At 40.1% G+C, this 13,327-nt stretch overlaps 1 protein-coding gene across 1 annotated transcript; it reads left to right on the forward strand.

Annotated features, from left to right (window-relative positions):
* Positions 1–1,017: 1,017 nt before the first annotated feature.
* On the forward strand, positions 1,018–12,893 carry LOC137287261 (cytochrome P450 3A29-like). Its single transcript, XM_067819494.1, has 14 exons — positions 1,018–1,335; positions 3,601–3,688; positions 4,049–4,101; positions 4,615–4,711; positions 4,972–5,085; positions 5,814–5,902; positions 6,505–6,656; positions 6,925–7,061; positions 7,502–7,598; positions 8,872–9,029; positions 9,749–9,837; positions 10,474–10,611; positions 11,158–11,308; positions 12,380–12,893. Exons 1-14 carry the CDS (start codon positions 1,262–1,264, stop codon positions 12,458–12,460), a joined length of 1,518 nt encoding a protein of 505 aa, XP_067675595.1. The 5' UTR covers positions 1,018–1,261; the 3' UTR covers positions 12,461–12,893.
* The last annotated feature ends 434 nt before the right edge of the window (positions 12,894–13,327 follow it).

The raw sequence follows: 13,327 nt of genomic DNA on the forward strand, positions 1-13,327 counted from the left end.
GCTATGCCATTCATCTGCAGATTTTCAAAGTGATGCGTCGTTTAAAAGTCTAATATACGACAAAGTGATGAATCGTTTCAGGTACTTCACATTAGTGTATAGTCTCATTGGTCTAATTGCATAATGTCAGTCATTAAGTAAGTTAATTAGAAATAATTAATTGTATGAAATGCATACAATGCATGTATAAGCATTTGCCGTGTGCTAGAACTGTGTGTACCTATTTACCTAAGTAAAGTTTCAGATTTTTCTAGCAATGGCAAAGTAGGGTCAGTTAGTTCACGGTTTAAAAAAAATCAAAATTAATGTAAATCTCTATTTTCATACGTAATAGACGTCACATCTGTTCATGACACCATTAAATATCGAGGTAAAACCCTACAGAAATGAGATCAGTTTGGATCAGCCATTATGTCATCCCGGCATTAGAAAACCCGACAAAGTCCACACTGGATGCTATGATACTGTATTACAATCAGACAAGAAATACCGGGGATATTTCCAAATAACTCCATCTGATGGACATCCACCCTTCGTAATGTAGCACTGTTTACATTGAATAAATTAATCGTAATCGTAATGAGCGAGGCTGATCACTAACGCCTGGCTCAAACAAACAACGCCTAGCGACACCAAGTGATTTTGACAAAATCGTCTATGAAAACAAGTCGGAAACTAGGCTAAGCAGGAGGCAAAATGAAATGATACCAGGTTGTGAGAACATAGAGCTTTCATTTTTTCACAACAACTGTCGCGATTTCACGTTTATCCGTTTTAAGAACGGGCTTTTATTTATATAGCTGCCAGTGAGTGATTTGTGTATTTTCACTCCCTACAGTATATGTGATCTTTAAGAGTTAAATTATCAATGAAAAATTGTTACCTGATCTACAAATAGCCACCGGACTCGGAACGAAAGCTTTGATGTAATGCTTAAACATGTATTTCTAAAACAAAGGACATGTTTGTCAAGTAGAAAGATACGTATACAGCCACTGTATGATAAGCCAGTGTTGCAAAGAGATCCTCACTCTGCATGATTGAGCAGAAACCTAACACAACCTCTGAAAACTAAGCACACATCTCTTTTATATCTGGAGGCTAGAACTGTGGGTAAAGGCCACCTCTCTCCCAGCGCAGATAGACGTTTGCATTGATAGTGACACTGGCACGTCCCATTTCGAAACAAGTAGGACACGTTATATTTAGTTGTTTGTTCAGTGTGGTAAGAGCGTTTCACCTTTTCAGTCGTCATATCGACATGGAGATCTTCGGGCTTGTGGATGTACCGCTGTATTTCCTACTGTGCTTGGCGGCCACAGTGCTGATCTACATGTGAGTAGACAACTTTGTGCATAGAATATGATCAGCATGTACGGTAAGATCTTTAGTTGTCGCCGTTGTATAAAATATTTAGCTAGAAATTCCTATGATAAACTTTATGTCAAAGCAAAACCATTTCTAAAATGAATTCATTTAGTAAAATCATGCTGAATACATGACAAATGATAGATGTTCGGCTTAAAAAATATATATCCGCACGGACGTTTCCAAATAAGTCTGTTATTCATATTCATAGTCATGAAATATTGTTATACTTTCACTTTGTTCGCCCAATCGAAAGAAACGCGTTAATGATCAACTGCAGACAAACAAAGCAGCCTTGACACAGTTAAAACTTGCACGATCATTTCTAAAATTAAAAACAAAGATTCTAATTTATTTCAGCAAGCCCATGTACGTCGGTGTGCGTCTCTTCTTCATGTGTGTGTATGTGTGTGTGTGTGTGTGTGTGTGCGTGGGTCTGCGCGCGCGTTTCTGTATGAGAGTGAGTGTGACTGTGAGTGTGAGTGGGAGCGTGAGTGTGAGCGTGATGTCAAAAAATGAGGATCCATTGCATTATCACAGCCCTGCCTTGTAAACTATAGACCAATAGTTGTTCAGTCATCTCTCGAATCAAGTTACCGTTGTGTCATTAACGCACTTGACATACAACTCAAGCTATCTTTCAACTGCAGCCTGCATGTGTCAGGCCGACAGGTCTCTTTGCATGGAGTAAGTTGTGTTTGATAAAAACCCCATCGTCAGCTATCAATATTTGTACATGCTAGGCGTGTCTGTGTAGAACAAATATGTCCACTTACTGAATGTTCAAATACTGGAGTCTGGTAGTGTTAGTAGTCAGTTAATGCAGCACTTAACAACAGTGTCAGTGACTGACGTCACCAGCGTGGATCTACTCAACAAAGATATCTGTCCAAGATCGCCCTAAATCACCCACCCACCAGCTACCTACCCACCTACTCTCCTACCTACCCCCCCCCTACCCACCCACCCACCTACCTACATGAAGACCAAAACTTTGTGTAATGATCATTATTCTAGTTCATCATGTTAATTTGCTGAGAACGAGGAAGATGCCTCGTTTTGTATTAAGCGAGGAAGAGTGCAATCGGTATGTTACAGATGGCAGCAACACAAGAGAATGTTGTCAGCACCATGGGGTGCTGCAAATACACCATAGCTAGACTTGTCTCATGTCTAAGACAGACTGGCAACGGTTGACCGAAGGTCACTACCTATCAACAAGACAGGTATTTACGGATGCTTCTTCTGAGGAACCGATACGTCACCGAGACGTTATAATACGCCAGTCGCCCAGGACATCAAGTCAGCAGACTGACTGTGGCCCTCACGACTCCGCCATCATGGTCTTAGTGCCTATCGACCTTTCTAGCATATGACGCAGGCGTGCCAACACCGACGTACCAGATTGTGCCACACTGACAACAGCGTTAAAACTGGCGAGAGGTGATCCTTAGTTGCAGCTCTTCAAGTTTGACGGACGATGTTGTAAAAGCTCCTAATTGATTCTGCATTGGTGATCGAATACTGGACAATGCACAATAATGTCATCCACGTGCCCTGCGTCATTTGTTTCTTGTTACTGTTGGATACTGTTGCTGAATGAATTCCTTACCGTAATGTGCCCGGTCACATTTCAAAAGATTTGATTACAATCGGACATGCTCATTCTACCAAGAGCGCCACACGACGTTCTAAACGAATCTGAACTTGTTTGATCAAAGCTACAAAATAAAAGGGATCACAAAGTCTTTTAGAAAGATTCATGGTTCGCAGGTGATTGGTATTTGATGCGCCCCAAAACAGAAAAAAGGCAAAGAAAAAAAAAACACCCAAAAAACAAAACAAATAAAAACAAAACAACCTATGCAATTCCCAATTTCGACTTGTACCATACATTCCAAATATGTTTCAGTTGAACACAAGATTAACCTTTGCACATGGTTTCCTCTGGTGCCTCTGGTGGAGCAGGAAAGACTCTGGAAGACGTGCTATGATCACTGTTTGAAAGTGACACATATACATAATCTGTTTCAGTATTTCTTGATGTCAGTCACTTGACTCTCTTGTGAAGTCTCGATTTGTGAACAGACCACGTCGTACAACTGTGAACAACTTCTGAATGTGGCATCAAAGGAAGGCCTACACCTAATATAGTCAGAATTGTACAGTCGACTCTGCTTTCAGCCCATATTCTGATGGATGTGGAAGTAGTTGTGTCGTTTCTATTTACAGATATGGAAGATGGAACTACAATTTCTTCAAGAAGCAGGGCATTTCAGGACCAGAGCCAACGTGCTTGTTTGGAAACAACACTGGTGCGGTAGGTTTCAGAAAAAAGAAAACTCCAGACCTTTAGAAACGGCGACATCGGCTGATGCTTATGCTGTTGATCACTTCATTGTCTGGTCGATTATTTTCAGATTACCGTTATTTACAAACATGTAGCCGGAATATTGCCGAGTGTGGCGTAAAACTAAATTCACTCTCTGTCATTGATAGTGAAATAATGGCTAAAGGTTTCTTCATAATATATCATCGGTATATTCGCCTAGCATCGGCTAAATGTCGGGAGTGCACGTTTCCGGGTTTCACTTCGGAAATACCATGGCGATGCAATACAATGCGTTCACGAACGTGGGTTCTAATAGGAAATATTGCAGCAAAGTTTGTTTTTATTCAGAATTTCGGACATGATCTGAACGCCTGGAGTAAACGATATGGAGGTGTATATGGGTACGTACACATGTCTGTAGAATTTATTATATCATGCAAATTTAGACATGTGAGTCTTGTCACATGAAAAGTCACTATGTATGAGGAGGAAACAGCTGGTATCTCAACAACACATGTATGTCACCGATATGAACGTGGCGGATAAAGCTGTTAACTTGACAGGCTGATGAATAAAAACTTAATAAAATTTTATTGTACTAGATTATATTGAAACAAAAACGTGTGTATTCCTTCTACCAAATAAGGCTGTTTGTTTGCATTCAGGTTTACGAAATGTTACAATCTTAGTGTTACTAAACCATTTTTCACCTTGAGGGGAGACAGCGGGCAAGTAAACAACACATGCAGGCTACTGATACAACAGGGAACTTAAAAAATCAGAAATATGCTAATGTGTTAAATCATATTCAAAAGTGTACATGGAAGCACCTATGTAAAATGTATTTGCTTAATTGAGCTGTGATATTAAGTACCTTGTGTTTCTTGACCATGTTTGACGTCTCTGTTGTGCAGTATCTTCTTTGGAAGATCTCCCGCCTATGTCATCTCAGATCTTGAAATGCTGAAAGAGATTATGGTCAAGAGTTTTGAAAACTTCAGAAACCGGGTGGTAAGCCATGTTGCCTATTTGGTCATGATAGAGGCCAGTGAAAGTAATCATTTCACGTTTTGATAATGTCATCCTGCTGAAGTAAACATTACTCACTAAATACAGTTCCTGCTGTTACTGTGAGTAACAGACTGATGATTCTATTGAACATTATAAGTGGAGCTTGTATTCAGATGTAAAGATTGTGTAAAAGGTCTGATCACATACATGAAAGATTTTGGTTTCCTGCATTTTGTCTGTTTACATTTTTCTGTCTGCAGGTACTTCCAGCGCCCTATCCCATGAATCGTGCTTTGGTTTTCTTGGAAGATGCTGCGTGGAAGAGAGTCAGAAATACCATTACTCCTACATTCACTGGCGTCAAACTGAGGCGGGTGCGTGACTCTTTTCGTCAATACACTGCGAGTCAGAATTATCGGAATGGCTATCGCCAGCACTTTACTTTTCCATTTATTTTCATTGTGAAAAAGTTTTGAACTTACATGGACATATAATCACATCGTATGTACGCAAACCTGTGACATTTGGTGAGGTGAGGTGACAAGACGTTCAACGTCACACCGAAAATGAGTAATGCATGTTGTGTTGACCGAAATTTGCAATTTATCCAAAACAATTTGGCGACGAGTAGTGTCCCGTTTTGTGAATGCTTCATGTACGGCTGTTTTGGACCTAAAATACTTCTGAAATGTCCATGACCAAAATTACTATGTGATACTGAAGAATGGTTTATGTCATTCCCATGAACGTAATCACGACATGAAGATGTCGCTAGTTTCGGGTCAGTGACTAATTATATGTACCCCTATTGAAACGGATATGCTGGAGTAGAGAGCAGTCATAAAGTTTTTCGTCCTTGAGGGCCAATCACCGAAACACATTAAAGAGCGCATGAGAGCAGTGAAGGGAAAGTTTTGCCCATCATCTGCATGGATGAGGAAATTCTAGTGCAGTAGAGAGGGTCTTGAATACGAGAAACGTCCTGGTCGCCCCACAACCAGGGGACTGCATCGATGTTCTGCCTCTAAATAGTTTAGGCTCAAAACGATTTGATCGGCTCTCGTATGGCAGAAATTAGTTTGTTTCTTGTTTCTGCTTTTAGATGTGCGGACCCATCAACAATTGTGCAAGGACTCTTGCAACAAATTTCTCGAAAGTCAAGGGAAAAAACGACGGGGTTAATGTAAAACAGTGAGTCTTAGTGGTGAAGGATTTGTTTCTTCAAGAACAATACGATGCGATAAGACATGAATGAGATGTAATTCGAAATTATTTTTGCCTGACAAAACAGTCGTGGATCATTGATCATGCAGCTGAACACCAGATTAACACCCCATTGAAGTCTGATATTGCTAATATGAAGTCTAATCTGTGATGACGCGTGGTCCTGTGCATAGACCTCAGGTCACAATCAGTTGAATTTAAGCAACGTTGAATGCGTGGATTCGTGACAGTGTTTGGCAGCTTTACTCCATAGTTTCAGTCACTAGGCAAGTGAGTTTGTTCAAACGTGCCCCTGTTCACCCAACGGGTAGCCGGTGAAATAAGTCACCACTATCCTTCTGGCGCCTCATAGACACCTTGGTTTATCTAGGGTAATAATAATCAGATTGCCTTGGGCTGTCATTGTGCACTGAAAATGAATGGGCTATTATTATTGTTAAAACCGAATCTGAACGAGGCAAATTACTATTTCGAGTCAATATCCTCACCATTATGGTACGTTGACAAAGAGTAACTAGTTGTTAAACAAGCGGTATTATACTACTCAAATTTGAAATTGTCTCTCACAGATATTTTGGGGCTTTCTCCATGGATGTGATTTGCCAGACTGCCTTTGGGATTAAGGTTGATTCACAAACTGATTTCAACCACCCGTTTGTCGTTCATGCAAAAAGGTTATTCAACCCACCAAAGCTGGGACTGGCATTGTCTGTATTGTCAGGTAAGTGGTACGGGAACTTTAAATTACAGGCTAAGACAGCTACCCTTCTCGCACGATCCCTCATGTGTTTGCGAGGACTGTGATTAAAAAATAACAGCAATATCACGGTGGGTCGGGACACAAGAATTGGGCTTCACTTATTGGAGATATGTCTGGAATCAAACCCGTCCATAATGTAGGCATGACATATGAAGGCTTTAAACATCACGCTACCCCAGTGCCTACATTGTGATAAAAAGGCTGAAATGACTTTTCTTTCTGTTTGAAGCTGCTGTTCCAGCACTTGAGCCAGTCATCAGTAAGCTCGGGTTGGGAGTCTTCCGAAAATCAGACATCGCCTTTTTTGAGAACATCACCAATGAAATAATACAACAGCGGCGGATTGATAAAACACGCCACCAAGAGGTTTCATGAAATCAATCACTATCATATGAGAAACTGGCTAGAAGTATTCGAGTATCGTACATTAATTGTAACCAGTTGTACATACATTCTCTACGAATTCGACACGTGAAGGACCGGGGTAGAATAGGCCTTCAACAAGCCATGCTTGCCATAAAAGGCGACTATGCTTGTTGTAAGAGGCGGCTAACGGGATCGGGTGGTCAGGCTCGTTGACTTGGTTGACACATGTCATCGGTTCACAGTTGCACAGATCGATGCCCATATTGTTGATCACTGGATTGTCTGTTCCAGACCCGATTATTTATATAGTTGGAGTGCGGGGTAAAACTAAATGACTCACTCACTCACTCTCTACGAATTCTAATTATTTTGATATAAGGGTATTTTCTGTGTCGTGCGACGGCTAGATCAGTCTTCAGTCAATACGATATTTGTAACAGGGAACAGACTTCCTCCAAATGATGATGGATGCTTCGTTAGAGGAGGGGCAAAATGACAGCAATGCTAATGGTCAAGCGGTCAAGCATTCAGTCAGGCGTAAGTAGGCACTGTTGGACAAAGACGGGTCCCCTTGTTTCCAAGCAGATTCTCTGGCAATGTCAGCTCCGTATTGTCACACCGTGTAGTTTATGTCTTATCAGCTGAGCCCTTATATTAGCGTATTTGTTGCTTGTAAGGTTACCAGACATCATTAAAATATTGTTTTAATATTAATGTTACTGGTTATATAATTGATGTGTATTCCATATAGCAGAGTCTGAAATCAAAGCGTGTAGCGCTCTTATTGTAGACTTTCGATATAAAAAGAGAAGTGAATGGAGTGACCAATTGACAACAGGATAAATCACGCTCCTACAGAAATTCATAGATGTTGGAGAATATAAACAATGGCTATTGTACACATGAATCATATTATCATGTTGCATGCTCAACATTTTAGACATGACATCTTTGCCAACGACGGGGAGGGGTTTAATTTGTTTGGTTTTCTTATTGTATCGTGAACACGACATTGACATACTGGCTGTTTCGGCATGATCTTGGTTCCCGAGGTTAATCATTTGGTCATAAAAACCGTCTGAGGCACCATCGTGTTGTAGACCCAATTTGGTAACGCCATGACACAACGTTGACAAAACGTTAGTTTACAACGGTACAGCTATACATATTACAAGATATATAGTCTGAAGATCCTTAGCACAGATATAATTTCTTCAATTTTAATCGGTTTCACATTGTCAATGCGATCATCACGAGGGTGAGGTTATAGACTACACTTTGTGTATAACGACTTTGCTAAGATATGACGTCGCTAAGGTATGACGTCACAACACAACGTTGTGTGTGTGTGTGTGTGTGTGTTTGTATGTATTTCTATATATGTAGTGGAAGCTGTCTAAACCGGCACTCATCGGGACTGAAGAAATCATACAGTTTAGACAACATGCCAGACTGTAGAGCTGATGACAAATGTGCAAGTCGCGGAGTGAGATTTTACGCTGGTATTGGCAACTTGCCGGATTGGACAGCTTCAACTATATATATACACACGTGTTCAAAACGTTCTGAATCGACTATTACGCGACGTTACGCCTCATCGTTTCTGAAACCTCGATGCAAGGTAAACTGTCTCTGTCCCTAAAGTCTTGAGAACAAGAGTGCAAAAGTGACATCGAATACGTTGCAATTTCTGCAGAAGAAAGCAAGGCCATAGTGCATCATTTGCACCATGCACTATTTGCATTTTGTGACTATCATCCCATCAATATCCCAAAGTCATTGTATATTCATCGTGGGTTATGTATTTCAGATCTATCGACGGAGGAAGTAGTTGCTCAGTGCATTCTGTTCTTCGTCGCTGGTTACGAAACGACTGGGTCATCCCTTTCTTTTATATCTTACAACCTGGCAATGCACCCGGATGTACAGGAGAAGGCCTACAGAGAAATCAAAGAAATGTTGGGAAATGTCAGTATTCCAAAGAATACTGTAGTATTCAAGATGCTTTTGTGTGAAAGTGGACTGTCATTTTCTATCTGTTGTTTTCAGTCTGGTCTGTGGTGTTCGTTGTCTTTGAAATCAAAGAAATAATGGGAAACGTCATTATCATAAGTTGGTAAGGGTTTCTTAGTACCGATGTCATGATGTTTGCTATCTTCGTCCATATATACTGGGGTTTTCATAAAGGGTTTCACTGTTTGACGTTTTAAAATATAAAGGCACAATTATTTCATCTACTTGCGTTTTATTGTGCTTATAAACATAGCATCTGCCTCTACGCATCCCCAAAACATGTGACACAGTAGAAGTTCAGAACTGATCTATTTGAAATTATTGTCAAGTTAAGTATACTTTAAGGGAAGGAAGAGCAATTTTCTGCATCTGACACGTGAAGGTCCAGCTTAGTAATCCATGCTTGTCGTATGAGGTAAGTGACGGGTGATCAGGGTCGCTGACTTAGGCGACACAACTGTGCAGATCGATGCTCGTGCTGTTGATCATTAGATGTCTGGTCCAGAGTCAATTATTGACATACCACCCCCATATAGCTGGAATATTGCTGAGTGCGGCGTAAAACTAAACTCACTTGCTGCATCTCTGTCACGTCCTCTGCCGTCTCTCTAGCTCAAACGTTATAATCGCTCTTCTACATACTGGCACATTAAATGTCCGTGTTCGTTTGTTAGGAGGAACCAAACTATGACAACATTGGGAAACTGAAGTATCTGGACAACGTGATGACAGAGACGCTCAGACTCTACCCCCCGGCCTATATGTAAGTAACAAGTGTTAAGGTAAGATCCACCACTCTCCAGTATTCTGTATCACGTGTATAGCACAAATTGACTACAGTTTAGAACGACTAGTTACACGATGGGATTCCTGGTAAGAATGGTTCAACCGTTGCAGATTCGTTGGTAGGGCTTCGGACATCGATTGCGTGTTATTTAACCACGACGAAGCGAGCGGATGTTTGATCACAGTGAGGCGTTCCAAAAAAAAAAACAAGAAAAAAAAGCACAACCAAATATCACAAAATGACATACATCAAACTTGCCGTCTTCATATACACAGTCAGCAGTGTTTATGGTGTGTATATGATTTTGTGTTTTATTTCACCTTTTACATTGAATACTATTCATAGTGCCATGTGAATATTGATCATTGCTTGCCATTGAATCACGACGGAGCACAGATTTGGTATTTGAATACTATTTAAAAGAACGTTTAACCTAAATGAGACACCCACATTGATTTAAAATGGACGATAGTTACTGTCATAAAGAATCTTAAACATTGTCTGATAATGCTCCCTAAATACATTAACTTTGACTCTAAATTGACAAAGTTCTCATTTTACATCCTCGTTCCAATCTCCAAACCTAGTATCCTTGCGTATTTTTTATTTTAGATTTGACCGAACTGTTTCTGAGACAGCTCAAATCAAGGGCCTGACTTTCACAAAAGGTCAAAGTATCTTCATTCCTGTGATGGCTATACACAGAAATCCTCAGCTGTACGAGAATCCTGATTCTTTCAAACCAGAAAGGTACAGATCTCACATCCTGGTTGTGTAGTTTGTGATTTTAAACATGCAAAAAAGGAGAAAATATATAAAATAAATAAATAAATAAATAAATAAAAATAGACGAGTTCCCGAAAATAAAATAAAGATTCACTACAATGCCAAAATATTAGACCGTTCGTCTTCATTCAAGTAATTTTCCGTTTCCGGGAACGTCTGACGTGCCGCAATTCGTTGCGCGGGCAAGAGATACGTCGGTGGGCATGTCAACAAAATATGGGTTTGAATCTCGAATCCTGAAAGTGGCATTATGCCATGCATGACAGTAACGCATATTAACACATATAACGCATATTTTCGTTCACGTATACTGTGAACCCTTGCACAGTCATTTGTTAACAACCATCACCACCACCACCCCACCACCCCTGTCCCCAACCCCCACCACCCCTTCCCCTTTCCCCCTTAATATTTACGAAGGGTCGGTTTTGTCAACTGCATTCTTAGCCTTCACTTAACTTGATTGACAGACGTGTTATATTCAAGTACTTACAAGAAAATGTGTTTCAGGTATCAGGATCAAGAAAAAAACATGGCTTTCCAAGCTTTCGGATTTGGCCCCAGGACCTGCATTGGGATGCGTCTCGCCTTGCTTGAGCTGAAAGTAGCCTTGATTCATGTTCTGAAGGCTGTGAGGTTTGACCCTATGCCCGACACACCGGTAGGATTCTTTCATTATTATTTTTCACAAACATAATATTATATTTTATCATTTTCCTAAACAATGTTAAGATGTGCAGTTCTTTTCTTACAAGAGATACGTCACATGCTGCTAAAAAGGAGATACAGCCGAAATATTTTCCAACTCTTGTTGGATTAAGGAAGCCCCACAGACATGTTCATTCGACAATACCAAGTCTTGATTCCCCTCGAAAACAGATTTCTTTAGGTCTAAAGGGAAACACCCCGCGTGGTTGCTGAAGGGGCAAGCATACCCTGCCCGTCATTCATAAAGTATTTTTCTGTCTCATGCTGTACAGGAATACTCGTACTATAATGCTAACCAAAACAATCAGCTACTGATGACACGGAAAATCAATTCGTTAATTTGGACATACGACTACATCAAATGCTTATGAGCAAAGAGAAAGGTTTGGGAAATATATGTGTTTTACACCACATTGAGGCCAGTTGTAATGAACAAACATGTCCTCTGGAGCAAGCAATGAACTTAAGTGATGTATCTGGAGGAACGTTAAGTGAAAGGAACATCCATTCTTGACTTTCCTCGGCAACGTGTCACGGAAAAAATGTCTGAAAATTATATGAATGAATCACTGAAGATCAATGGACAAATGAAACCTAAACTAAAACGAACAGAGAATCATGTAATGTCTGAGTTGTCACCAAACCGTCCGGATCATCACGATCTAAGGATATCATGTTACGCTAAAGTTATCATACAACCTACTAGTATTACTGCAAATGTACATATTTTAAGTACAGCATTTAAGAGTGGCCAGTTGTTCACATTGACCACATATTTGAAAGTAAGCAGTTTCTTACTGACTTTGCCAGCCTATACTGCAATCAATACATTCTATTCAGTTCGAATGGACTTTGATATAAAAGTTTGTTTTCAGAGCTTTGTAGAGAATAGTCTTTGAACAGACTTTGCAATCGCAAAGCTTGTTTCTGAAGGCAGTTCATCGACAACTGCATTTGTGCCAAAGACAAAACCACGAACTTTCATTTAAGGTACAACTACATATATGTCTTGGTTTGTTCACAGAAAGTACTGACGTTTGCTCAGAATCCAAACGTCCTTCAAGCCGAAAAGGACATCATACTGAAGGTGTCTCCCAGATGTTGAAGACGGCAAACATGCAAAGACAGTTCCCAGAGTGTCTCATGCAGTTTTAAGTCTGTGGGCATCGAAAACCTTGAAGTCTAATAATTTTGTATCAAAGGAGAAGCATTGCCCGTCCATGATGATGTTTCAGCATGAGTTGATTTCCGGTAGAATTAAACGCAAAAACCGTATCTATGCAAACACTGTAATTGTGCGAAAGACACATGTCACAACTATCTTGTTTTTAAATCTTGTTCTCGACACAACTATTGTGTTTTTATGTCGCTTTGGGGCGCAGCTTGTACAATTTTGACACGGCTGTCATGGGTATGTATCAATGTGTACATGTCAGACACACTCCTGCCTCCATGACAACAACATTCTTCATCTAATTATAACTTCTAAATGAACACTACCATTTGTTACTGCAATAAAACATGCGAAGAATTATAAAGACTTGTTTTTATTTACATTTTGTTATTTTATTCTTTTCGCCAACGGAGACTAAGGAGAGAGAGAGAGACAGACAGAGAGAGAGAGAGAGAGAGAGAGAGAGAGAGAGAGAGAGAGGGAGGAGGCACAGTGAGACAGTGACAAGACAGGACAATCGTTTATTGTATTTTAGGCCACCAGTCCTTATACAAGAGAGTTGCAAACAGCGTTGTGACAGATAAATGCATACATAACATAGAGAGCTAGGTTACGAAGGGTGGATTCATTATTTGTTGTTAATATACTAGTAAAGGCTGTCAATGATGGTCTGGATAGATAATACTTTGGGATATAACTGTAACGTAAATCTTCATAGAAAAGGACAATCAAGGGTAAAATGTGCCTCATCGTCAACTGAAGAATTGCATAAAGGACAGATTCGTTCAGATTTTGGGA

The sequence above is a fragment of the Haliotis asinina genome, chromosome 6, assembly GCF_037392515.1.
Source record: "Haliotis asinina isolate JCU_RB_2024 chromosome 6, JCU_Hal_asi_v2, whole genome shotgun sequence".
Taxonomy (NCBI): domain Eukaryota; kingdom Metazoa; phylum Mollusca; class Gastropoda; order Lepetellida; family Haliotidae; genus Haliotis; species Haliotis asinina.